Raw genomic sequence first — 26,944 nt, 5'->3', positions numbered from 1 at the left:
GTGTGTGTGTGTGTGTGTGTGTGTGTGTGTGTGTGTGTGTCAGTAGGTGAGACGCTACACTGTAGGTAGACGCCTCTCTGTTTGCATAACCCAGAGATTAATGACCACCCTTGAGGGGCCTAAACTGTCACGGGGAGAACATATACGTTTTTGCCACGAGAAAAGGAAGTCAGACATTTGTTTAACTAAGTGTAACAGACTGTGTGGCCGGGGGGACCTTTGGTAGGAGCCGTCTGAACAGTGACAATTGATCTCCTCATCTTTGAGGTTGGTGGGGGGAGGGGGGGAGAGACTCCTGTTGTTGATGTCAAGGGTACGTACATCTGCTGCTATATTAGTCCAAATGTTTACACAGTATCAGTGGGCGCTATGAAGCAGAGTGGGCTAGAGTTCACTTGGCCCCCTCTGCACCAACCGTGCACTTCTGTGAATTTTGTGTGTGTGTGTGTGTGGGGGGGGTCGGTCAAACTGTGTGTGTGCGATGCGCAGTGTCATAGTAGAAGGGGTGGGAGGGTTTTGTGCTGGCTGTTCTATCTGTCTCCATCCAAGGCCATTTCCCAAAGAGAGAGGCAGGGCTATCAACTCCTTCACTGTCTGGTGCTACATCACCTGACCAAGGCCCTCCCCTTGTGGATTAGAGAGGAGGAGGGCTTGCTCTGGGCTTTTGAGAGAGGGCGAGAGAGGGAGGGGTGAGGGAGGGGAGAGAAATGGGAGGGGAGAGAAATGAGAGGGGGGAGAGAGGGAGCGAAATGGGAGGGGTGAGGGAGGGGAGAGAAATGGGAGGGGGGAGGGGGGGGGGGGGGAGGGGGGGAGAAAGGAGGGGGGGAGAGAGAGAGTGAGTGTTAGGGAGGGAAGAATGAGAGGGGAGAGCGAGCTAGAGTGAGAGTGCAAGAGAGGGAGCAGGTCACGGCTGCCCCTGAATGTAAACAGATTATTAGATTAGTGGCCATGAGAAGGAGACAGCCGAAGGGTCTGTCACTCTCTCGCTGTCTGTCTGTCTTTCTTTCTGTCAGTGCTGACGGGGCTGTGTTTTTTTTTTTTTCTTTGCCATTTAGCTGGTGCTGGTGAAACCGGAGAAACTTCTCGCTGGACCGAGGAGGAGATGGAGGTCGCCAAAAAAGGTAGTGTTTCAATTCGTCTTTTTTCGCTTTACCTCTCTTTCTCTGCGTTGCTGTGGCTCCTCTGCTTTCTCCCCCCCCCCCTGTCCGTCTTTCTCTTTTCCTTCTCTGATTATCAGATGTTGCCTCGCCCTGCCCGTTTCTTACATGCACACAGGAATGATCAAATAGAAACTTGTGCTGGTGCTTTACTGGAAGCTGTCAGAGACCCATGAAGGGTTTTATGGATATTTTTATTTTATTTTTTTTCTTCTTTTCACTGTGCTGCTCCGCTTGCTTCTCAGAAGTGATCTATTAAGGCCATCCATCAAGCAATAGAGCGTGACAGTTGTGGCTTCCTCCAAAGATCACTATCTATTATTCACATTTTAAAACTTTTTCAAATCCGCTACAATTTTTTTTAAGTTACTTTGGTCTTATAAATTCTTCAAAATGTTTGTTGCACACCGTGCCTGGTCTCAGACTGCACCGCTGCAGTCATTAGTCAGGTCATATGCCATTCAAGTATGCCCCCTCTCCCCCTTTTTGCTCGGCTTTGTTGATATAGGCTCTTATGCAGGGTTCCCTGAGTACCAAGACCCATAGACTGGGGGAGTAAATAAAGGGATTAATGTGGATTAATTAACACTCTCTTGGAGATTTGCCTCCCTCTCAACAAAAATATGTTGCTGCTGTGATCTCCGCAGGCATTCAGACCTTTATGCTAGACATGTCTGTGGATTAGTGTACTTTTAAAGAGACCTGCACAACCTCCTCTAGTCACGTCCAGAAATCACTTTTATCACACGCCTCCACCAATGGCCGGTCGTGCAAGCACATTGAACACAGTTCCCCTGTAAGACATTGTAACCTGTTGATCTGCATAAGCCTCGCTGTAAATACCAGGCTAACACATCTCGAGCCGAGCAGTCAAATCAGGGTTTTCATGAAGGAAAGAGGAGCTCGGCTCTATCAAGAGAAATAGAATAACATTTTTGTATTGATTGTAGTTTCTCAACTGCATTGATTTGGTCATTAACAAATGGCTGCAAGTCCATCTTCCATTCCCTTGTGTGATCAAAGATTCTCGTCGTATTGAGCTCAGATATTACGGTCAAATACCGGTATTCAGAGAAGTTGGAGATATTCGGTCTTCAGACATAGGTGCTTGTTGCAAGCACATTATTTGGACAAAATAGAACACATATTAGTTAACAAATTATGTAACTCCTCTCTTACAACTTAAAAATGAATGTTATGAGCTTCACAAAGGTGGCCTTGGAAGTTATTCCTTAAGACATTTAGAATAATTAGATTTGCCATGCCAAGTATCTACCAAACCAAAATAACAAAAAGAAGACGAGATCATCTTATTTGCTCTCTCAGGGACTTTTGTCAAGGATGCAACCTACGCGGGTAGATCTTTGCTATGGTAAACTATTTTATTTATTTATTTATGCAACAAATGTAACTGTTAAGACACTTGAGCAGCCAAGTGTAAATTTATCTTAAGACATTTAAGTGAAGGGTGCCACAACTTGAGATAACTCTTTCTTGTTGTGTGCGGTGCTCAGCTATGCTATTAACTAGGTGCACTTTGTAACAGTGTAGATTCTTTGGAGGATTCTGCTGACAGCGATCGTTATGTGCAAGAGCGTTTTATGCCTATTTTTTTATGGCTGCTAGATGAAGATACCATACTGGTCAAAACAAAGGACATCATTTTTACCCCAAACAAAGATGAGTCACTCCGAAAAGTCCCAACGACCCCATCCCCTCGTTTAGCTGGAGCAGTAATGGGGGTTTGTGTTTTATCTCTCTGGTGATTTGTCAAGCTGCCAGTATGCCTCGTCTCAGTAGGGCCGGGAGGGAGGGAGGGAGGGAGGGAGGGGTCACAGGATTTAGAGAGGAGAAGCCCTGATGTCAAAGGTAAATGGCAGTCTTCCAGTTCACTGCAGCTTGGTAGACTCGTTTCAAAGTTTAGCGAGACCATCAAAGCTGATTGTGTGCACAGCTCAGTGTTAATCGGGACGGGCAAGACCAACAGCAAAACCATAGCAACCGAGGAGAGGGTCATTTCGCAGAAATACCAAAGGTTTGCAGTCAATAATGTTAGCAACTGCAGCAACTTTCCACTCGGAAGAGACTGTTGAGAATGCATTGCGATCATCTTCTTGAATCATAGTAATGGCGCTAATACAGCAGAATTGGAAATATGAGTAAAGTATTGCATGTATGTCCATGCCCAATCAGGCTTTGATGGCTTGGCTTCACCACTCTGCTGCTGTTCCTTTAGATCATTTCAGCTTACAACTACTGTAATTAGTCTGATGGAGCATTAGCTCACGACACCTGACAAGGGTTCACCTTCTCGTTAAGTTGTATTCTTTCAAAGCGTCTGAAGGCTGCAAGTCTCTCATGCTGAATTGTCTGTTTGTCCTGCACCAGGGCTGGTTGAGCATGGGCGAAACTGGACAGCCATTGCCAAAATGGTGGGCACCAAAAGCGAGGCACAGTGCAAGAATTTCTATTTCAATTACAAGAGACGTCACAACCTGGACAACCTGCTCCAGCAGCATAAGCAGGTAAGCTATTTAACATCCGCTTTCTGTTATTGTTGCTCATTGAACTGTTGTAACAGCAACACATGAATGCAAAATGCTCCTCTTTCTGTTTCCCAGGACACACGGCGTGCTCGTGCTGATAGGTCTCAAGGTGAAGGTCTAGCCGCGGCGTCGCCTGACGATGACGACGATGACGACAACGCAGATGACAGTGAAGGTCAGAGAGATGGATGATAGGAAGCACGTTTACATCATCAAACACGCAGACACGCACATGCCCGAACACATTTGTTTTGGACATAGTAGTAAAGCGGGTAGAGATAAGTAGTGCGAAGCTGGGAAGCCTGATCCAAAATGCCCTCTGAATTGTCATGTAAGGATTTCATTTGAGTTGATGGCACTTGGTTTGCTCTCTACTGACTGTAGTTTTAATGAGAGGGGGGTGGAAGGATCAAATGAAAAGAAGCAAGCGGGGAAGAGGTGGAGATAAAAGATATGAACCAATTCTGCGCCCGCCTGTTGCATAACAATTCTTAGCTTTGAAGACTCAACAAAGGCTGCTCTTTGAACACAAATTACCGGTCCACTTGTTTGATCCAGTGAGGCTGCCTGTCTACCCGCCTCCCTGCTCTCCAGAGGTCCTTATCCTCACACGATTAAGGCAGCCCCCTTATGAAAAAGATAGCGTGCAATGTAAGGAAATAGATTTTGCAAAAAAGATTTCAGCAAAGTAATACAGTCCTTTTTGTTTTAAGGCTCAGCAGACTTGTATGTAATTTAAACTGCCTCCAGTTCACATGATAGCAGTGGCGACAGTGGGAGGTCACAAGGTTTCCTGTCATGTTTATTTGACTTTCTCTTTGTTCCATGGAAACCAAGTGATCAGCAGCCTGTTGATCTCACATAATGTACATCAGACAGTAGAGAGGAAATGCCCGAGGAGGCATTCATACAGCTTGGTTCAAGTGCTCTTACCAACATTGTAATGTTTGTCGTATTTCTCTGATTTTGGTTTGATACATAAAATGCATCTGCAAATAGTTTTTGCATAGACATACCATCTGGACTGCCATCACCATGGCAACAACTGCAGCGGTAGACAATAGGCAAACCAACAGAGCCAGGAAGATTATAAAAAAATACGCAGTTTCTATCTTCAGGATGTATGATGTTTAGACATGAATTCATCTTTTTATCCCTTTTAAATCGCAGATTGCTCAGGGTGTTGCTTTTGTCTCATGTCTACGCAGTTGGCATTTAAGATGCTTCAACTCAAGTGTAAAAGAACAGATTATTAGATTTATTATTATTGGATTATTTGTGTATTTTGAAAGTCTGTTTTGTCGTATCTTTGAGGCCTTGGATTTAGTATAGGCAATCTTAAATGGTATGAAACATGATCATTAATTAAACAAAGTCTTCATAGATTAGATACAATACAAAGTATCCAGATAATAGTCCAGATAATAAGAAAGAAATGTGTGAAGTGTGAACTTTTTGGATTATTACATGGAGCCTGTACACCACCTTTTTGTTTTTTTGTGGTGTCTTGGGTTAATCATTGATTCAGTCATTTGTTTCACGATCCTGATACAATCGGTCTTCTAAGTGAGGCTTTTTCTACATGATGGATCACCCGTCGGTAGATTTGGGTCTTGACTGACCTTCGCTGTTGTTTTATTTAGGTGGTCCTTTTTTTCTTAAAAGACATTCAAATTGGCTTAAATGTCTTCAGTTTCATGCATTGTTTGACTTGTACTAATTAATCTTCTCATGCTTCCTCAGGCGGTGACAACAGCTCTGATACAGAGAGTGCTCCCTCCCCCTCTCAGTCTGGCGACTCCAAGAGGGCAGACAGCGCTGCAGGAGATGCTCATTGCTCTGACCAGGACAAAGGTCAGGCCAGTAATGGGAAGGCCCTGGAGCCCTTATACAGAGGACTCTGTGTCAAGGAAGAGAAAAGCCCCGAGAGTGAGACTGGATCTCAGGAGGAAAAGGCCAGGATGGCTTCCTATGCAGGCCCAGTGCATCCCAAAACTGAACCTCAGGACGTGGACATGAAGACCGGAGAGGTTCAGATCAAGATGGAGCCTGACATCAGGGAGAGAGGAGAAAAGGGAGATCACGGCGAGAGGCACAGGGAACTCCACTCGGATAATGACTCCAGCGCCACCTGCAGTGCTGACGAGGATGTGGAGGCGGAGCCTGAAAGACAGAGGTGCGTTTTCATGTAATTCATGTTCTGTGTACATAATTGCAGTTGACAAGAACAGTACATGCTTATGGTTTTGAGTGTGACATTTATATATTATGCTTTGTGCCTCTGCAGAATATTCTCCATGGACAAGCCTACATTGCTCAACCCTCCAGGCTCTGTGCTGGTGTCCTCGCCCAAGCAAACCCAACTCAACATGCAGCAGAGGCAACAGCGGGCTGCTAACATCCCACCTATGGTTAGTCACAGCTTCAGGTTTATCCATTTAGATGGGCACGGAGGCAGGGCATGCATTAGGGCTCTCTGTACAATGGAACAACAACACCTTTTCCCTCATTTTGTTTCTCTAGGTGCCCGGCCCTTTTGGCCCCGGCAGTGTACCCATCAGTGGCTTCGCCATGTTGCAACACCAGATCAAAGCAGTGCATGAGTCGGCGCACCAAGAGGAGAAGCAGAGGCAGGATCAGGGAGACCTGGAGCGCAGACCGCCCTTCAACACCCGCAGCCCCACCGTAATAGACAGAGATGGTAAGAGAACAAAAACGACCCTCATTCTGTCCTCATCGCTCCCTCTTCCTTTTCATCGCTCCGTCAGCCTCGTCCCCTGTCGCTGCCAGCAGTGGACTATTTTTAGCTAATGCATCGCATAGGCCCTGTTCATTTTTGTTCAGTTTCAAAAAAGAAAACGTTTGAGGGTGATCTGGTCGTAATGTGGTCCAGCCGGAGCCAAGACAAAAGCGTTAGCAGACCCTGTTTTACATGTGATGCAAACTCAGAGGTGAAATCCTCATTGATGCCCCGCTTGAAATGCCTTTGGATGAAAAAGGGGACTTTGGTGTTTTTTGAGATGTTTTGAGCATGTCAGAATAAAACACTTGCTGCCTCTGGGCTGTCAGGCATAGGTCAGCCACTTAGCGTTAGAAGGGAGTGTGGTAAAGTCACTTGGCAGACTGCATTGCGGCATGATTTTTTGCAAAGCTTTTAGCACCTTTTAGTCAGGGTGCTGCGAAGAGAAGAGCAGCTGAGCTTTGACACAAAGCTATTTATTACAAAGGTTTCGGCGGGTATGTGTGTCCAGTTGGCAGTGTGTCCATTCAGCGCAATGCTCGGCAGCCTTGAGTTCTTGTTTTAATAGTGGTTGTCTTCCCTTTGTCCTTTATGCCTGTGTACTGCAGGTAAGCCCCTACCCTACATGCCTTATGACATGAAGCTGGCTCTGGACCAGGAGGTCCACTCTGGTCGGCCAGGCTCTCCCTACAGACTCTCCCCCAGGGAGCTGAGCAAGGCCTCACCCCAGCCTGACCCCAATGCCTCCCGCTACAGTGTGCCACCAGGTAAAAGCACACATGTTCGCCTCCTCCTTCCTTCCCTCTTTGCCTCCTCCCTTTCCTTGCTGATACAAACAAGGCTTTCCTGACTCCCATTGAGTTTATTGTGTTTGACAATGGAGGCACTTTTTAGACTCTCTTGGCAGTAGAATGTTCTGTAGTTTGGGCTGCAGTATGCTTTGTTTCAGCCCCTCTTGTATTTCACTTTGACATGTATTGATATCTATATTTTACAGCACAGCCTGTTGTTATATTTGTACACAGTTGCTTGATTGTCTTTCTTTGAAGTTAGAGGTACAAAGCAGGGAGTCTGAGAAATAAAATGTTATTTTCTGATTGTTTCGTATCGGCCTCAGAGAGGCGTGATGAGCGTTGGTATTTGACGACCTGAACGGGCTGCACAAAGCAAAATATGAAGAAAAGAGAAAACACAGGCATAGGGTGCACACATCTAGTTGGTCATAAATGACGATTGACTGGGATTATTTTTGCATGAGTCTATATATTGTTTTTTAGAAAATTCCTTCATATTATACCTTAGAAATTGTAGCAGAGGAGGACTGTTGTGGAGCTTTTAATCCTGTCATAAGTCGGGGTTCGGCAGTGTTTTGAAGCACTTGTGCAAGTCAGGTTCAATTTCTTCTTGTCCAAAGGTTCATGTTCACACATTGCGTTCTTGTACTGAATGTATTTAGTCAATGTTGACTGACATGAGAAGTATATTTTGAAACCTTTGCCAATGTTCTGTCAAGGAGTATTAAATGCTTTTCTAGTATTTCAACATTTTTACAATGTGCCGTTTTCTGTATAGTATGTTTTGGTTTGTTAATTTACATTTAAAAAAAAGAATTTGGATATGTGCTTCGAGGCCACGCAGAGCCGGTATCCCTGCACTTGTACACGTGTACAGTAGCAGTGAAACTAGCATGAGCCGGCTCTCTCGGTTATAATCACATACTAGAGATGAGGTTGGTGATTTTATTTTTATATGGCGATTATGTCATTGCATGAGTCATTTTTGGTCTGTTCTTTCACCCCGAATTTTGGCTTTTGTCCAACATTCTGACTCAAAGAGGCTGAGGTGGTGAGTGAATCGCTGCCTGTCAATAGCTGCCATCATCACCAGTTTTCTTTTTTTGCTGCTGTTGCATACAATAAGATAACATTTACCCTAAAATGTATTCGCTTTTCAAACCCAGTGCCATTCACACGTCCATGACTAAGAAGACGGGAGAAAGCACCATTTGTGCTTGTATTGGCTTAGTCAATCACCTACAGTCATTTATTCCCCATCTCCTCACTTTAATTTATTATGTCGTATGTCATGAGCCCAATTTGTTGTGAATATGATGACATGGCACAATGACAATAATAGAGTTTTTTCTCACCCTTTTACTTGATGGGAAAAACATAAATGCACAACAAAAACACACCTTTTTATTTACGTCCCAATTAATCATATTGAATAACTATATTTAATCTATAAAGCGAAACCTTTTTTTACCTGCTCTGAAGTCATAAACACAGGAGAGAAAGCTATTTAAAGCAGACGTAGTAAATGGATCACCAGAATTCCTTTTCCTCGCCTCCCTCTCAGGGCTTCAATATAAAGGAGCACACATGGCCAGAAATACCTTTTACCTGTTTTATACACATTTTTTATGTTCTCACACTATTGCACCATGAACTGTAATGAGACCCTTATCATCAAATACGATTTCTTTCAGTTGAATTCCTATTCTTCTTCACTTCTTTTAAACATGTATGGTGAGCTTCCTCCCCTGGCCCATCACAATCATTATGCTCTCCTTAAACAGGATGTTTGTTATTGCCGTTGTGACACTGAATGAAAGCGACATGAGGTGGATCACCCAAGATTTTATGCATGCGGGACGTTTTTCAGATACTTGCAAGAAGTTTATAGTGATACAACAGCAAAGTAATGTATGACGGGAACAGTAGTAGCATCAAAATTAAGAAGTTTGACGATGATCCTGCTGGCAAAATAGTTTCTCATTATTTCAAAGATCCACATTCCTTTACTATATTTCGAGAATTATGGTTTGAGGACAGCAGCAGAGGCTTGCTTCTGCTTTAGGAAGCCAAAGGGGTGCAGTCCACCAAACTACGGTGCCTAAAACATTTCCTGTGGAACAGCTGTTGTCGGTTTGGAAATGACATTTGGACTTTTACTTGAGTTTGACAACAATAGCTTTTCTTGTTTGCAATTTGGGGCAAACATACATCCCATGCCCTGACAAATTAGGTCGTCCCTGATGGTGAACTGTAGCATGGATGTTAATGCTTGACACACAGTCTCCCTCCAACATAGGATTTATAAATGTGTCATAGAGCTGCTTGTTTTCTTGTCTGTCCCCGTGTGAGCTAGCAGGATGGTGACGTCCGTTCCCCGCTGGAGGAGCTCTCGCACAACCTTTTGCATTTTTGATTTTGTAGAGTGCAGAGCATGAGGCAGTGTGCCCCTGCATGGAGGTTACTCCCGGTCTAGTGTTTGTGCATTATGATCCACTTTCTCTATTCAGCTTTCCTAGGAGACGGTAAATCAGACAGCAGGCATGGGCCAAGGTTACCTCAAGTTGAGGACAGACGAGTAACTGAGGTCTTCAGTGCTGACTTTGTCCCTCACTGGAGTTGCTCAGAGTCTTTGATGGGAAATGGAGCTTAATGGAACCCTTATTTTGGGTTGGTTGAAGTTGTAGTGTCTGGCAGGCAGAAACATTTAGTGGACGGGTCTATATTGCTGTGTGAGCAGATATTCTAGTTTTTAATACTTTGCTGTTTAGGTAGGTATCTAATCCTCAAATGTTGGCTAATGAGCCGTCATCTCAAATTATTTTTTTCATATTTCCAACAGTCCTCCACCCTGCCGCCAACCAGCTGGTCCAGACTATGCCAGATGGAGTCCGTGTGACGTTCAGCAGACCCAGTCGACCTCCCAACATTCCCTCTCCTCCTCCGCTCATTCCCACCTCCAAGCCCACGGACAAGCCCTCCTTCATCCAGGGGGGCTCCATCTCGCAGGTAAGACCCCAAGGGGATGTGGTGTACTGTTGGACCCAGCAACCGTCCTCTTAGTACCCACACCACTGACATTCACACCATAGCGAGGACAAGCCTTAAAGGTTCTTTGTGGAGTTTCTTTTAGTAGTGCTATGGAGCTGGGTTTTTTATGAGTGGGTCCCCGTTTAGATTTTATGTGATGCATGTTCCTGCAAATGGCTTCACAATATTCCAAGCATGTTGACATGAATATGCACAATGCTAGAAAAATACATAAAATACTGGAAAATGTTGTTTTTGCAAATGTTTTCTGAGAAAGGAAATGCATACAACACATTTGCTAAAGGTCAAGGATGCAGAATGTGTTTTGATGAGTAACTCTGAACGCAATCAACTTTTATTTGTTTACAAGAAAACTCCAGAGAGAACCTTTTAATCATTAAATACATACGTGCTTCAACACAGTAATTTTATGATGCGGTTGATGTTCCAATATATTATGGGAATATTATGGACCATAAATTAAAAAGACACAGAACTTTGCAATAGACTTACCGTAGATAAGGGACACCGAAATGGATGCAACTCAAAAATGGTTGCAGGTCTTGTATACGTGTTATTTCCTATAATTCTTTTCAGTCTGTCAAAGAAAATTGGAAGAGAAACTTTAAATAAATACTATGTAAAATTATAAGTAATACAATTGTCATCCATTGAACATGCCAGGTAGAATAATTATTCTTTATGAAACAAAATGATATTTGTAGGAATGGAAAGGAGCAGTGAAACATGTCTGCTCTGTCTTGATTTTTTTGTTGACCATTGTTACATAGGTTTATTTGGTACCACAGCTCTACAGAGTGCATCTTGTGCATCATAGTGCTGACAGCGTGATCTCTTAGTCAGGAAAATTAAGACTTTTTGTTTATTAGCTGGTATCATCTCATTTACCTCAGTTTGTAAATGAATAACTGAAACATATAAAAGAATATCAACTTCACTTGACATAGGGCTGCACAATTAATCGAATTTTAATCGCAATCACGATTTTGGCTGCCACGATTAAACGAGCATGATCGTCAGCGATATTGACGTTTAAAATGCCTCAACTAACAGTCAGCCGACCACCAGGGGGCGAACGAGATGGGAGGTGTCATGCGCGCACCCTGCAGACTCCACTATTAGTAGAAGAGTAGAGAGACAGACAACAGAGCAGACGGTCACGGGTGTCGTGTGAAAGCTAAATCAAATGTCAGGAGCAGAAGGCGAGGAGCTAGCCCCTCGAAAAGGATCATCATCCGTTGTCTGGATGTTTTTTGGATTTAGGCCAAGTGATGTTAACCAAGAACAAATCATATGCGCAGAGTGCGTTAGAGTTGTGTCTGCGCCGCATAGCAATACAACTAACTTGTTCAGCCACCTGGAAAAATCACCACAAACCACAGTACGACGAATGCATCAAGGCCAAAGTTAACGTTACCTCACTGAATCTCCGTCCATGTCCAACGTCAACCCAGAAAACCATAACAGTGACCCTGCACAGCGCGACAGCGTATCCATCCACCTCCCAAAGACACGCTGAAATAACGGATGCAATCGCATTTCATTTGGCCAAAGACATGTGTCCAATAAATACTGTGAGCAACACACATATTTATTTTTAGTTAGCCCTTTATATTGGGTAAAAATGTTATTTATATTTTGCTTCAGGTGAATAAGAACCGTATAAGTTTTATTTTGATGCAGAGACGTGTACATTAGCTGGAATGTAGCACAACATGGAAGTGGAAGCAGTGTTCTTGTTCATTTAAACGTGAAAGTGCGATAAAAAGATGTTGTCCCTAAAATGAATAAATAATCGTGATCGCAATATTGATCAAAATAATCGTGATTATGATTTTGGCCATAATCGTGCAGCCCTAACTTGACACTACTTTTTTGTTTACATGAACTCATTGACCTGACCTTGAAATGTGATCTTTGTTCCTGCTTTTCCAGGGAACTCCTGGCACATACCTGCCGTCCCACGCTGTCTATGGGCCAGAGGGGACGAAGAGCACAGTGGGCTCCATCTCTCTGGGTCTGCCTCGGCAGCAGGATCCTAACAAGCCTGGTAGGACACGGACTGTCACATTACTAAGAGTAGGCTTGCAGCAGCTTTAGACATTAAGTCCCAACCCGGCCTAGTTTAACGACACCTCTGAAGGATTACTATATTTTGAAGGCTGTAAGGTTTTATCTCTCTGCATCATAGCATTTTGCTAAAGCAAGCTTTTATTGAATAATGGCTTTTTTGCAAGCTCAAGCATATTAATAAAAATAGATGGATCACCCATGGCACACTTAAAATATCCATGCTGTTTGGCAGTTGTTGTGATGACTAAAAAGTAAAGTTATATAAATTCAGAACTTGGCCATGAGAATAATATTTTGAGATCACATGAACATTGGATACCAGGGTTTTTTATGGGAAGCGGTGTCTTTACCGTCATTGAGCCTGAACTGGATCAGCTACTGTTCCTGAAAGCTACAACCATTATATTAAAGCTCTTAACCTACAAACACTTATTTAGCACGTTTTTGAAGTTTCATCGTCTGTAGTCTGTAATCACGTCTGTTACCTCTGTCGACGACAGATCTTTGAGATTGTTACTTAAACTCTTCTTTTTCCCTCTGCAGTTCCATCCATACAGGATGGCAGAGGCAACCCAGCAAAGATGGGCGAGGGTCTGACGATGAGAGGATCAATCACTCAGGTAATAAATGCATGCAGTGATTTTTGCTGTGAAATAGATAAGTGACAGTTTTCAGTGGTCCAATATTTAAGGCTATGTGATTCTGCTTTTTATGTTGCATATATATTTGCTCTTCTCTACAAACTAGGGCACACCGGCCCTGCCACAGTGCAGCATTGCTGCTGACCTCCTGAAGGGCACGATCACAAAGTTGGCCACAGAGGACCTGAGCAGCCCAGACAAGGCAAGGGGAGAACAGCTATCTAAAGGTCATGTCATCTATGAAGGCAAGAGTGGTCACATACTCTCGTATGATGGTAAGTGCTTTGATTATTGATACAGCAATTGGTTCTAACTGGTATTCCTTTACCAAGCACACATCATGTATTTTTGTGTTCAAAAGCTATCAAGAACCCCAGGGAAAACACCCGCAGCCCCAGAACAGGCCATGAGCTGAAGCGCACTTACGACACGATGGAGGGACCCATGAACAGGGGACACCCTGGAAGAGAAGGAGCTCCATTTGAGGGTACTGCTCGTGTGTGTGTATGAGTATACACGATGCGTCATGGTTTGTTTGTCCTGTATCAGGAGAGTGATTGCGCTAGTTTGTTTCTCAGGGTTGATCAGCAGAGCCTCGCCCAGAGAAGGTCCACATGGAGATCCCAAGGAAAGACCATTGATCACAGGATCTATCATGCAAGGTAGCTCATTGCAAAGCTAGCCACAGTCCCATAAATCACCCACGGTTACAAGTACCATCAAATTCTGATAGAAGGCAGTAATACCGTTTCAAATCTTTCCAGGAACACCTAGAACCGCCGCAGAGACTTATGAAGATGCCATGAAATATGGAAAACAGATAAAGCGAGAGAGCCCACCGATCCGCTCCTTCGAAGGGGGCATTGGCAAGGGCAAGCCCTATGAGGGAGTCAATACTATCAAAGAGATGGGACGCTCCATTCACGAAATCCCCAGACAGGATCAGTCTGGCCAGGACATCTGCAAGACCCCTGACCTGTCGGACAGGAGGGTTATGGAGGGCTCCATGTCTCAGGTAAGACAATTTGACTGTTGACTACTACCATTCTTTGGATCAGTTCAGTGAACACGTTACCATATTAATGGCTTTGATATTGAGGCTGTATTTTACCTCGAACCTTTTGATGTATGAATACGCTAAATACACAAATATACATACTTGATGTAACCTATGATATTGGTGATGAATTGATGACTGACCTGTTGGTGCTTTCATTTACCAGATTCACCCTCTCAACCAGTCTACTATCAAGCACAACGTCAAGTCCCTCATCACCAGTCCCTCTAAGCTCCCCCACAGCATGCCCCAGCTCGAGGCCATGGAACGTGCCAAATACGAGGAGAGCAAGGCGGTACGCCACACCGTGGTCAACTCCACCGCCTCTGTCCTGCGCTCCACACACCAGGAGGCTAACAAATCCCAACTTAGCCCCAGCATGTATGAGGACGTCAACGCTCGCAGGACCCCTGTCAACTACAGCACCAATCCCGTGTCCAGAGGATCACCCATGTTGGGACGTGGACCAGAGGGTATATTACGTAACCATTTTTGAATGGTTTTCAGCCATTCATTACTTGCCCAGGACTCTAAATACAACAATTATAGAGCCAGACAAAATGTATTGAGGCATTTATTCTTGCTAAACCAGGTCATCTTATTTGCTAAAATAAGCATATTCAGAAAAATGCGTAATGTGCACCCAGTGCTGAGGGCATTAAGCCAACATTACTGGTTACTTATTACTGGTTTCTTTTTCTGTGACACAGATATACTGTCAGGAGATGATATTAAGTTTTTGTTTAACCAAGCAATAACTCATTTGATGAGCCTTGTGTGTTCCTCTCTTTCACAAAGGTGTTATGAGCTCTGGGAAATCTGCTCCTCATGAAAGAAAGAGTGCCATTACCCCGACACAGAGGGACAGTGTCCCAGCCAAGTCCCCAGTGTCGGGTGGTGACCCTCACCCTGGAGCCTCTCACAGCCCTTTCGACCCCCACCACCGGCCCGTCGGACCTGAGGAAGTGTACAGACCCCACCTAACTCCACACCTCGACCATGCCATGGCCATGACCCTCCACAGAGGGCTGGATCCTGGTACAGTGTTTATATCCTTTCCACCATAACTTCAAACAGAGCAATAACAGCCTTGTTTCTGAGTAAATTGACGAAGGTAGCTCAGGCCCTCTAAATCATAGGGACTACATGGCTGGGATCTTTTTCAGCTATTGACGTCAGCAGTGGCGATCGGTATCTGTGAGCCTTCTGTTCATATGTTTTGTTTTTTTTGTCCGCCGTCTGCTACAGCGTTCATGTTCCCCAGGCAGCCGTCTCCAACAGGTTACCACAACACCTACCAGCTGTACACCATGGAGAACACACGGCAGACGATTTTCAATGATTATATCACTTCCCAGCAGATGCAAGTCATCCGACCTGACATGGCCCGAGGGTTGTCACCACGGGAACAGCCCGTCGCTATCCCTTACGCAGCCGGGACTCGAGGTACGGACCTACACCAGCTGACCCGCTCTCACCTGCCACAACAGGCAGGAGAGAGGCCGTGTGAGGGTGGGGCTGTAGTATGCAGACTGTGTGTTTGTGAAGTAGTGGCTACCTTTTCCAGACGCCCAGAAGCAAATGACCTGGTCAAATTTAGCTGATTTGCTCTTAGTATTGGGGCTGCAATACTCAATTTATCAATTGGGTACGGTCATCCAAAGCTCCATTTGCTGATTGGTTGCCTCTTCCAAGTTGACCACTATTCCACTCCCTTTGCAGCCCTGTTGCTTACTGATCAGATGAAGGTGATAGGTTACAGCTAAATGTATACGGTGCTCATACATTCACACATTGATGGATCGGTTCTTGGTGTTCACCGTTGGCCCTTTGCTTCTGTCTGTAAAAGGGATTATTGATCTAGCCCAGATGCCTCCAACTATCCTGTTGCCTCACCCTGGGGGAACAGGTACTCCCACTTTGGAACGCATCTACCTCCCTGGAGCTCAGACCCCTTTCCCTCCTAGGGCTTTCAACCCAACCTCCATATCGCCAGGTGAGGACCCCTCCCTTTCCCATCCCCACACGTGTTCCCTTATCTACCCTGCCATGATCTCTGTGTTCCCTCACACCTCTGTATGAGTGCAGCCCTGCACTGGCCTGAGACGTCAACGGTTAGCTCTGCTTGTCCAGTGACGGATCAAGTCGAGTCTTAATGCAATCACACTGGGAGGGATTTCTCAAAAAAAGTTTTTTTTTTTGTAAATATGGTAATGTTCCAGAGACAGAATATTACCATGCTTATGATATGAAAGATTCAGAAGTTGTCCGCAAGGCCTTTTGGTTCAGATTTCTAAAGGAAGCCTGATCCGTCCTGCTGAGTCCCTGTTTGCTTAAATCTGTGTGTGTATGATGTCTGTCATTGTTGTCTCCAGGCCACCAAGCCCACCTGGCTGCTGCAGCTGCTGCCAGTGCAGAGAGGGAACGGGAGCAGCGTGACCGGGAGCAGCAGCAGCAGGAGAGGGAAAAGGAAAGGGAAAGGGAGCACCGAGAGAGGGAACGGGAGCGGGAAATGCGAGAACGAGAGCGGGAGAGAGCCAATGAATACATCCGCGGAGGTGAGTAGTTTTGTTTCAGTTTAAAAGTTGTGAAAATTTCAAATCAAAGTCATTACCTTTTGAGATGCCGCAGAATACGGACAGCTTCGGTCTCAGTTTCAGAACCGTTTACCCTAGGCTCTACTATGTTATGAAAACGTATACACGGAGTAGCTTAATACCACCGTGATTGTCAAACAGTAACTGCTCTGGGGCACTTTATTTTGAAACCCACTGTTTCAATGTTTCATGATTGTGTGTGCATCAGGTGGACCAGAGCAGCCAGGACGGCCAGGAAGTCGAGGTTATCTGCACTCCGTTTCTCCCTCGCTCAGGACGCAGGATGTCGTGGTTCAGCAGCGGCCTAGCATCTTCCAGGGCAAGAGTGTCATCACCGCTCTAATGTAAGTCTCAACCGACACTTGGATGAGCTCACTTGTACTCTTTGTAAAATGTCTGCTCGTCTATGCATGAGGGTTTGTGCTCAAGTTATAAGCGTGTTTCAAACTGCATGTCTTTTAACTGAACCCATTCATCAGGAAATATGGTCCTTCATCTCTTTATTTTACTCTTCAGGCCCCATGCAGCAGCAGCAGCAGCAGCGTCGGCAGCAGCAGCACAGAGTGGCTCTCGCTACAGTACTGCAGCTGATGCTCTGGCTGCTCTGGTGGATGCCGCTGCCTCTGCCCCGCAGATGGATGTGGCCAAGGTGAAGGAGAGCAAACACGACCGGGATGACGACATGTCTTTGTCGGCTGCAGCCCGGCGAGGGGCCAGCCTCTCCGAACAGCAGCAGGAGGCAGAGAGGCGGTCCATGCAGTCACCATATGGCGCTATGTCTCTGCCAGGGGGTAAGCCCCATCCAGCTTACTCTGAGGGCCCTGGAGCCGGGGTTAAGGACAAGGGCCCTCAAACCTCAAAGTCCCGCATCGAAGAGGAGCTTCGGACTCGTGGAAAGACGACTATCACAGCCGCTAACTTCATCGATGTCATCATCACACGGCAGATAGCCTCGGACAAAGACTCACGAGAGCGAGGCTCTCAGAGTTCTGACTCCTCTAGCAGCTGTAAGTGTGTTGGATACATGTGGATTAAGAAGTAGCTGATTTTATTCAAACAGCTCCTACGTGCACTGCAACACAGCTGAGTGGACAACCACACATAGGAGTTAAACCTTAAATCTAATCTTTATTCTTATAGAAGAAGATGACCAAAGCTTAAGATTGTGTCCTTTGCTGAGCATTACTAGTAACTCTTGGTCCGTACTTGTCCTGCAGTGTCATCCAGTCGATACGACAACACCGGTGGAGGAGCCATCGAGGTGATAAGCCCTGCTAGTTCCCCAGTCCAGCCCCAACAGGAGAAACCTGAGGAAGTGCAACAACAGGCAGCAAGTATGAACACCCCAACTCCGTTTGAGCATATGATATTCTCGAGTAAGTAGTATAGTGAAAACGTTTCAATTCTTTCAAAGATTGTATCAAAGATGCTTGATGCTTCAGGTCAAAGAGGACGTATAACAGATTTGGCTGTGAATGCTAAATTTAGCTGCTTGACAATTGGCTAATGGAGTAAATTACTGTAACTGAAATGACTTACCCCACTGACCTTGTCATGTGAGATTTTCAGTTACATTCATTTGCACCAGTCTTGTCACGAGACTCCACTTGAAGTTATTCCTGTCTCCTGCAAACAAATGTGGACCATTTGTTTTTGGCATACAGTGCATTAGCTCCTCCCTGTCTCTCTAAGCCTCACCCTGACCCAGTCTCAAAAACAACTACGCTCTGTCCCTTGTCAACCTTCACCAGCTGGCATGCGGGGCTACGACATGAGTCGTTACCGGCAATCAGGGGAGCCACCACAGCCCAGTTCCCAGCACCCCCCGTCCTCTCAGATTGAGAGCTACTCCCAGGTTCCCAAGACTCACAAGGTCATGACCTTAGCAGACCACATTTCGGTAAGAAACGCTGGGGAATCTAAATAAAAGTAATGCTGCACATACTAGATTTACCATGTTTATCAACCCACCATACATACCTAACCTGTTTTTATGGTATCTCCCTGTCCTGCAGCATATTATAACCCAGGACTTCGCCCGGAATCAGGACCCTCCTCCCGTCTCCTCCTCAGCTTCGGCCACATTCCAGAGCGCGGTGCCATCTTCAGGGCGAGCCAAGATGCCCAGCCGCTACAGTCCTGAGAATCAGGTCCAGGCCTCACACCACCAGAGACCCTCCAGCAGAGTTTCCCCAGAGAATGCCCCTGACAAGCCTAGATCCAGGTACTTAGACCAGCCTGTTAACCCTGAAATTATCATAGTGAATCTAATTTATTACTCGTCATCTGTCAACAATTTCTCTCTCTCGGCTCCCTGTCTAGGCCGGGTAAATCTCCAGATCGAGGCGGCAGGCAGATGGAGAACTATGAACCCATCTCTCCACCACAGAGCTACCAAGGCATGGACAAACAGGAGGTGATCGGGCCTCCACCCCAGAGACGAGAGGCTGACAACTCCGAGATCAGGTACGGGATTTCAGAGTTGTCATAATGACGTTTCCTTTTTACAATTAACACTTGAAATGATGAAGGCACTTGCAAATGACATGGTAGTAAAAAATGTAAACCATACTCCTCATTCATATACTTTTATATATATATATATATTTTCTTCTATGAAACAAAAATTAAATCATACTCTCTAAACTAAAAATAAATCTGGTTTGAATTCATCACTAAACACTTTAACTGTGCTTGTTTACAACATGTTCATAGTAGTTCATAGTTGGATGTTTGATGCTGTCTGCCCAACAATGTAGTATATCTCTTAATACTGTAGCTTAAAATTGATTCTGAATTAGTTTTTTTATTGATATTAACATTGTAGGAATATAGTAGCTGACACAATTTAAATGTTAATTAAGAAAGTAGTTCATAGCAATACAATGTAGACAAGTGTGCAACTTATATATTGAGATATAAATGTATTGTCAGCTGGAATAATGTGAATATTACCAGTTTTTCTACACTCGATGCTAAAGTTATTTTGCTGTTAGCGCCCTGACATTTGATATACGAGACTGTAAATCTATTTCTTGTATGGAGGTCAGCAGGCAGAACGTTCCCCCCTGTCAGCACGCGTTTGACATCCCAGTGGGGTCGAGAGGGCCTTGTGCCAAGAGCTTGTTGCCCCAGTTACTCCTTTGCTATTTGACTTTTTACCCTTTGTCTGGTTCAAGGAATGACTCGCGGTCCCCAGGGAATGTCACCTATCTGCCATCCTTCTTCACCAAGCTGGAGAACACCTCGCCAATGGTGCAATCAAAGAAGCAGGAGATCTTTCGTAAGTTGAACTCCAACTCTGGTGTCGGTGATTCTGATGTTGGTAAGTGGGTCTTCTCTTATCCTCCTCCTTCAAACCGACATGCATGCATCAGACAATGGAACAAACTGCTGAAATGTGTGCACGCAAGACATTTGTATGTAATCAACTCATTCCTTCTCATTTTTCAAGCTCATTAAGCATGTGATAACACGGGAACAACTTTACTCACTGTATCACGTTAAACTCTGTTTCATGTCAGATATTTAGTTTTTTTTCAACAGCAAAAAATTGTCTTGCAGGAAGCGCACAACCAGGCACAGAGATTTTCAACTTGCCGGCTGTTACCACCTCAAGTGAGTAGCAGTTAAACTCGCTCAGAGACTTAACACCTCAGTCTAGTTGATGTCTCCTTTCTCATTGTATATTTTATTTATTTTGTTCTGGTTTGTAGGCAGCATCAACCCCAGGAATCACTCATTTAGTGACCCGGCCAATAACCTGGGCCTGGAGGACATCATCCGCAAAGCCTTGATGGGCAACTTGGAGGAGAGACAGGAGGACCACCAGGGAGGACTAGGGGCTCAGTGTGCCATGAACAACACACCCGGCCCAGGCAGTGACGCCCGCCAGGAGGCCAACCCGTCACCCAGTATGGGTAGGCCCAATTTACATGATCAAAATGACACATGATCAGAAGGGATCTGATGTTTAACACGTTGCTGATTTCCACATTCTGCCTGTTTGAATCTACAGGGAAGCAGAAGCACAGCAAAGCCAACAGCCGGAAATCCAAGTCCCCTAACCTTGGTCAGGCCTACGCTGGAGGGGAGCGCCCATCTTCCGTGTCCTCTGTCCACTCGGAGGGAGATTATCACAGACAAGCCCAAGCTCAACCACAATGGGGCTGGGACGACCGACCTTCGTCCACAGGTGAGCTGTCCTGCCTCTGCTGTCGGTGCCTACAAAAAGTGTCTCCCGGATAAGTCAACCTGGAGCTATCTTATCTAATTCTTCTCAAATGTTCTCCTTCTTTGCCCAGGATCCATGCAGTTCCCTTACAACCCGCTGACCATGCGCATACTGAGCGGCACGCCACCCACCTCCATACAGAGCCAGCAGCAGCAGCAGCAGCAGCAGCAGCAGCAACAACAACAACAACAACAACAACAACAACAACAACAGCAGCAGCAGCAGCCTCCGGCTGGAGCCCCGGTGGCCCAGCAGCGCGTATGGCAGTCTCTGCTGTCAGAGCAATACGAGACCCTGTCTGACAGCGACGACTGAGCCCTCCTCACTACAGCCCGAAAAACCAGAAGAGAGGCCTGCGCCAAGGCTTGTCTTTTCACACACACACACACACACACACCCCCCCTGCCACCTCTCCCAGAACTATCCTCGCTCACTGGCGAGTGTGACAAGTAGATGGGACAGTTTATTTTTGGTGCTATGGCGCCCACTGGCTGTTCGCTGAGAGTACAAGCAACAGCCACTGACAGGCGGGGCTCTCCAGAGCAAGATTGGCTTTGGTCTGGAAGCACTCGCCCAGCCTGTCGGTGAAACGCGACTGAGGGGATGACGTGAGCTATAGTGAAGAGGAAGAGCTTAAAATGTAAAAAGAAACGACATAAGAGACTATTTCTGAATTTTTTGGATTTCTGTAAAGATATACCTTGTCTTTAAGAAAATCATTGTATGTAAATAGAGTAACCTTTTGCAGTGTTTTTCTTAACTTGATTATTTCTTATTTTAATGTCGCTTTTAAATGGGAAGAATAGGGGTGTAATCTTTAGTATCACAGTCGGTCTCTCCCAGTCCACCCCCCCACCCCACATGACCTGACACCCACTCTAATATTTTTACCATAGCGACGCTGAGTTTGGTTTGTCCTTGACCATGAGACCGTGCCATCCCACCAAGCACCACCAGAGCCTGAACATCGTGAACATTCGAGGATGTAAAAACAAAACACAGACTTAACATTTCAAACAGCATTGATAGTTGATGACCATCTACGCCACACAGGGGAGCCGATGCGTGGATTGTAACTATCAGATGGTAGCGGTGATTTCTCGCCCCGTTCTAGACGGAGACATGTCTTCAAAACAAGTTGAGAACACTGGTGTCATAGCAGAACGGTGAAAAGTCTGATATAAGCTTAATTTTGCCGGAAAATATATCCTCATGCCTACTCCTGGACCCCGTCTGAATAATACAAGTGAGCCAATGTTTGTTTTTTTTGTTTTTTTTTCAATAGAGCTGTCCATGGTGTGTCACATGTCGCTGTCTCTCTCTGCAGTTTCCAACCTGTCCAGAATGATCTGCTCTGCAATGTTGTCATGGTAAAGAAAGTAGTACGTCAGGTTTTGCCATGCCTTGTGACTTGAGAAAGAAGGCAGCTTTAACTAATTTTCTCAGAGATATACGTTGGTGTTTGATGTTTGTATTTGTTTCTGTAGTCCCTCTTCTTTTTTTTTTTTTTTGGATACTTTCCTGACAGAAATCTGAACTCTGTAAATTGTCTTTTCATTACACAAAAAGACAAAACTAACCAAACATAAAGAATGGTCTGCACCATTGTTGCACTTTTTTTGCTTTGTAGCTTGTGACAAAAAAAAAAGCATACTACCTGCTGTGTAACTTATTCAACCTCCAGCACAGGAGTATACTAAGATGTGCTTTAACCTTTTCCCACCACTCACAGAAATCTGGATGTTTGGACTTCCTGTCTCTTCTTGTAGCTGGTACATGATTTTGTAGCGTTGACACTTTCATCCAAGATACAGTTTTAAGTGTATGGTACCGTTAAATGTTTAGAAGTTTGCCGTCAGGGTGATTCTTAACCGTGACCGCTTAATCTCTGCTTTCATTGTGTCAATCAGAAGGCATTCAGCTTTGAATATGAATTATTATAGGTCCGCTTCATAAATGGCAGTAATGTTCCTTTGCAAGTACGTGAAAGAAATACCACACCTTGGCTTTCAGCTTTCACTTTTCTCAGTTAACAATCCCATTCTGCTTTAAACTTTATTTCCTTTCTTCCTTTCATTTTGATTTTGAATCATTTGTTGTAGCACATGTTCAGATTTTTATTTTCTGTCATTTTCAACATCTTTGTTATTCATCCTGTCTACACAGGATGTCATGTGTTTACAAAGGCAATGACAAAAAAAGTTTACAAACGTGAATCTTAAAGAAATCCGACATGAAGCCGAAAAAGAATTGGAGCATCTTTTCAGCTCTCTATCAAACACACAGTGGTGACTTTCTTTTTTTTTTTTGTCTTTTTGAAATTGAGACTTGAAAACCCGTGTATCCTATGATGTTGAAATGCAATGTTTGTATCGCACAATGTCTCTTAGTAGGCTATTACAAGAGTTCAGACCAATCAAATAAAGTGGATCAGTTCTCCACTGCTGAAAAGTGTAGAGGTTCTTCATAGGTGTGCCATATGAGGTGTACTAAAACTCTTCATGCAATATGAAATGAAAACATTATGGTTTCAGTAATAGCAACTTGTGGTATGTATATTTATATATACGGGTGAAGACATGTTCAGTCCATGTCCTCACCTGTATTAATGTACAATACAGGTTTTGCTGCGTCCCCATTTCTACTGTGGTCAGGTTTTCCTTTCAGGCCACACATTTAATCATGAGCCATGTGAAAAATCAGCTGTTGAGTTACGTGGCTTCAATTTGCGTTCGGCCTGCCGTGTGCTAAATGAAGATGATGATTTTCTTAACTCTTTTAGATCACAATGCTTACTGCAGTGAAGTCGACAGTGTATTCATAATGCCATCCTATTAGGGGCCTTTTCGTCTGAGACTTGACTGTCATAGTGCAAGTTAATGGACTGTAATATACCTTACTCAAAGCAGACGTCTGAGTGCTTTCCATTTAGGTGAGCCAGTGCCATGCCTCTGATATGGGTCTGTTTCACAGCAGACGTTTTGACATCTCATTGCGGTAAAAGCAAAATGCCCTGATGAGAGGCTTATTTCTGCTGACCTCTGCATTATACTGCTTTACTGCAATAGACTACAAGAAGAGTCGATACCAGATACACAGCAAGGAATTATTGGTATGTTTTGTTTTTGTCATTACCTTTTATAATGAAAAATGTATTGGAAAGTCACAACTTTTGCTTTCTAGGGCAACATAAGTGCATTAAAATATGACTCAAACCAAGTACAGCTTGGCATTAACATATTAATTATAGTTGTTTGGTGGAGCATTGATGGCTTTATTCCAAGTTGGTATTCTATCTGTTTGGGACTTCCTTGTCTTTAACATGCACATGCCTAAGGAGACTATTTTATTGATAAAAGCAGGCGATACTCTCAATGCTCTCATTTGCTACTTAAACATATAGTATGACTACACATACCAGGAATTTGACTCTGGCTACTTTTGCTCTTGTTGTACATAAGCAGAAATAAAACAAGGACAAATGTTACCAGGACACTGTTATGTACAGACCAGGTGTTGGATAGTTCAGTGTCAAGTGATCACAACAATGCCTAACAGTTGGAATATTAACAGAAATGTTGCTTAAGCAAAGTTATTTTTAAGACTTCACATTAGAAAAAGGTTATTCTAGGGTTGCCAATATTGAAATTGGATCACAGAACATTAAGTGAACATACTATGGGCCGACAAATCACAGTACAAACCTCTTCAATCTGATCACTGAGTAGACTGCAGAGGGCCCAAAGAAAAACGCCTTCCCAAAATACTTATGTAAGCACTGTTCTAGTTCAATAATGATCGAGGGCCACATATGCTTTTCTTGAATGGAAAACAAATCTAAAATCGAAGGGTATTTGGGGGGAAATTGATACAACAGTATTCTCCCCTGTCGTGTAACACTGTGGGGACATTAAGACAAAGTAAGTTTTAATAATTTGATTACTCTTCTTTTGGTGCCAAAACTATCATTTACAATTTAAAATGTAAATGATACATTTGGTGTTTGAATTATACTATTTTTGTTTCTGTTAAAGTAGTTGAAGTAAAGAATAAAAACATCACTAAAATAGGTGACCACAAACTTTTAAACTGTGTGTATACACACAACTCTTTCTGTGAATTGTAAACGATAATACAATAGTGCAGTGTAAATATGCTGGAATAAATATTGAATCTAAGCGGCTGCTTTATGTACATGATGTAGGTGGATATATACAGTAGCCTATATGCATGCATACCTGTCAGATTACAGTATATTTAGTGTATACAGCAGCTTAGATTTATAGGCCTATTTGACAACATGTACATGTTACAATTTTATATATATATCAGATACATAGCGTCAAATGCAGAGACAAATTTATCCTTAATTAACAGGATAAATATAGTATAAAAAAATTTAAATCCTAATTTTCTGTCTAATTGTAATACTTAACGCTAGATTTCAGGCTATTGGTCTCATTTTGTGCAATAACAATAATATATAAGGTTATTTATTTAGCATCTGTAAATAAAGATATTTATTGAGAAAGCCTACATCCTACTTGATGTCAACATGTTTTCAGTCAGAGCACTGGAATGTGTCCATCGATTAATGATTGTGAAGCATCACAAAACATATTAAAAGAAAAGCACAATTGTCACTGACGGAAACTTGCAGCGTTGCTTTTCCTCCGTGTGGAGCCTGTTTATGTAGCTGTGATGTTTGGACTGTTGGTTCAGTTTTTAAATTTATTAAATTTACAGTTGTATGATTTTAGAAATGACGCTATCTTCACATATATTTATTTATATAAATGTTTAAATAAATATGACATCCAAGAACTAAAATATGCCCAATCTTATATCTTTAATTATAATAACACAATTAAATATATAAAAAAACATCCAAACTTAAAGACCAGCAATTTTAGAGTTAAGTGTCTTGCTCAAGGACACATCGACATGCTCATAGCGGAGCCAGGGATCAAACCGCCGCTCCTCTGATTGAAGGAGGGCCCTGCGCTCCACTTAGCCAAGATCAGTTCTAGACTATGAATGTGTGGCATATAGGTCGGCGTCTAAAACCTTGTTGGGAAAACTGGATGTAATACAAGCGTCAAGAATATGTAGTGGGGTCTTTAAAACAACATCTGTGCCGGCATTGCAGGTAGAAATGGGGGAAATGCCATTGGAGTTGAGAAGAATCCAGATCATGATGACATATTGGGTCAGTTTACAAGGACATAACAACCACCCAACAATAAGTGCAATTGAGCCATGCTGGGAACATGACAACAGGCCAACACAGAGCTTTGGTTGGGTTGTTCAGAAGAAGGCTAGTGAATTAGGTTATAGGAGTTATTCTCCAGCTGTGGTCCAGCTGTTCCTCTTTGGTTACTGCCACAGCCTGGAATTGATCTTGGCCTCCATGAACTGATGAGAGATGAACGTGGGGGAAACTGTAAGATCTTCAATTCATACATCAGTTAGGCTACCACATAAATACAGATTTATGGATCTAAAGACCCTAAAACTGGTAGAATAGCAGCAGCAGCAGTAATCCTAGAATTCCATTTGGAGTGTGGGAAGAGACTCAGTGATGATTTATCTGTGTTTGCATGTGAGATGATGGCCATAGTTATTGCATTACAGTGGGTAGAGGACGTCAGGCCAGAGAGAGTGGTGATTGCATCAGACTCATGTGCAGTGCTAACGAGTTTGACATGTTGCCACTCCAGAAGCAGAGAGGATTTACTGTTTGAAATACTACAATCATTTTTAAGAATCCATCAAATGCGGATAGCGGTTCATTTTGTGTGGGTCCATGTTGGAGTCGATGGCAATGAGAAGGCGGATAAAGCAGCAAAAAGGGCTTTGAAGGTGGGAAAAATAACGTTAATGTAAATATAAGTAACTCAGAAGCTAAAGTGGTGATTAAGGGACAAATCAAAAAGATATGTCAGAATGAATGTAATAAAGGGAGTAAAGGAAGATATCTGTTTAAAAATAAACCATTGGTTGGGAGCAGGGTCTAGTGGACGAACTAGAAAAGAGGAGATGATTGACAAGACT

The 26,944-nt window shown here is 43.8% G+C and overlaps 1 protein-coding gene across 6 annotated transcripts in view; it reads left to right on the top strand.

The window, feature by feature from the left end:
* The window catches only part of ncor1 (nuclear receptor corepressor 1), a 51,450-nt gene extending 28,109 nt beyond the window's left edge, over positions 1-23,341 (top strand). For 3 of the 6 annotated variants that reach the window (XM_031856912.1, XM_031856911.1, XM_031856916.1), the window contains 30 exons: positions 1,056-1,121; positions 3,546-3,682; positions 3,779-3,878; positions 5,447-5,879; positions 5,991-6,114; positions 6,227-6,404; positions 7,052-7,210; positions 10,080-10,246; positions 12,224-12,338; positions 12,905-12,981; positions 13,109-13,277; positions 13,364-13,489; positions 13,581-13,664; positions 13,767-14,017; positions 14,226-14,532; positions 14,858-15,097; positions 15,308-15,505; positions 15,909-16,055; positions 16,435-16,617; positions 16,865-17,000; positions 17,173-17,663; positions 17,874-18,032; positions 18,408-18,556; positions 18,672-18,880; positions 18,979-19,122; positions 19,836-19,981; positions 20,221-20,274; positions 20,373-20,576; positions 20,675-20,851; positions 20,961-23,341. In XM_031856912.1, coding sequence (XP_031712772.1) covers positions 1,056-1,121; positions 3,546-3,682; positions 3,779-3,878; positions 5,447-5,879; positions 5,991-6,114; positions 6,227-6,404; positions 7,052-7,210; positions 10,080-10,246; positions 12,224-12,338; positions 12,905-12,981; positions 13,109-13,277; positions 13,364-13,489; positions 13,581-13,664; positions 13,767-14,017; positions 14,226-14,532; positions 14,858-15,097; positions 15,308-15,505; positions 15,909-16,055; positions 16,435-16,617; positions 16,865-17,000; positions 17,173-17,663; positions 17,874-18,032; positions 18,408-18,556; positions 18,672-18,880; positions 18,979-19,122; positions 19,836-19,981; positions 20,221-20,274; positions 20,373-20,576; positions 20,675-20,851; positions 20,961-21,205 — 5,375 coding nt within the window. In that variant the 3' untranslated portion in view covers positions 21,206-23,341. The remainder of the gene's footprint in view (positions 1-1,055; positions 1,122-3,545; positions 3,683-3,778; positions 3,879-5,446; positions 5,880-5,990; positions 6,115-6,226; positions 6,405-7,051; positions 7,211-10,079; positions 10,247-12,223; positions 12,339-12,904; positions 12,982-13,108; positions 13,278-13,363; positions 13,490-13,580; positions 13,665-13,766; positions 14,018-14,225; positions 14,533-14,857; positions 15,098-15,307; positions 15,506-15,908; positions 16,056-16,434; positions 16,618-16,864; positions 17,001-17,172; positions 17,664-17,873; positions 18,033-18,407; positions 18,557-18,671; positions 18,881-18,978; positions 19,123-19,835; positions 19,982-20,220; positions 20,275-20,372; positions 20,577-20,674; positions 20,852-20,960) is intronic. The other 3 variants (XM_031856913.1, XM_031856915.1, XM_031856914.1) reach the window with 3 other exon arrangements.
* The last annotated feature ends 3,603 nt before the right edge of the window (positions 23,342-26,944 follow it).

Source organism: Anarrhichthys ocellatus, unplaced genomic scaffold (genome assembly GCF_004355925.1).
Source record: "Anarrhichthys ocellatus isolate YVR2014 unplaced genomic scaffold, GSC_Weel_1.0 scaffold18, whole genome shotgun sequence".
Classification (NCBI taxonomy): Eukaryota; Metazoa; Chordata; class Actinopteri; order Perciformes; family Anarhichadidae; genus Anarrhichthys; species Anarrhichthys ocellatus.
This window is presented reverse-complemented; position numbering and strand designations above follow the sequence as displayed.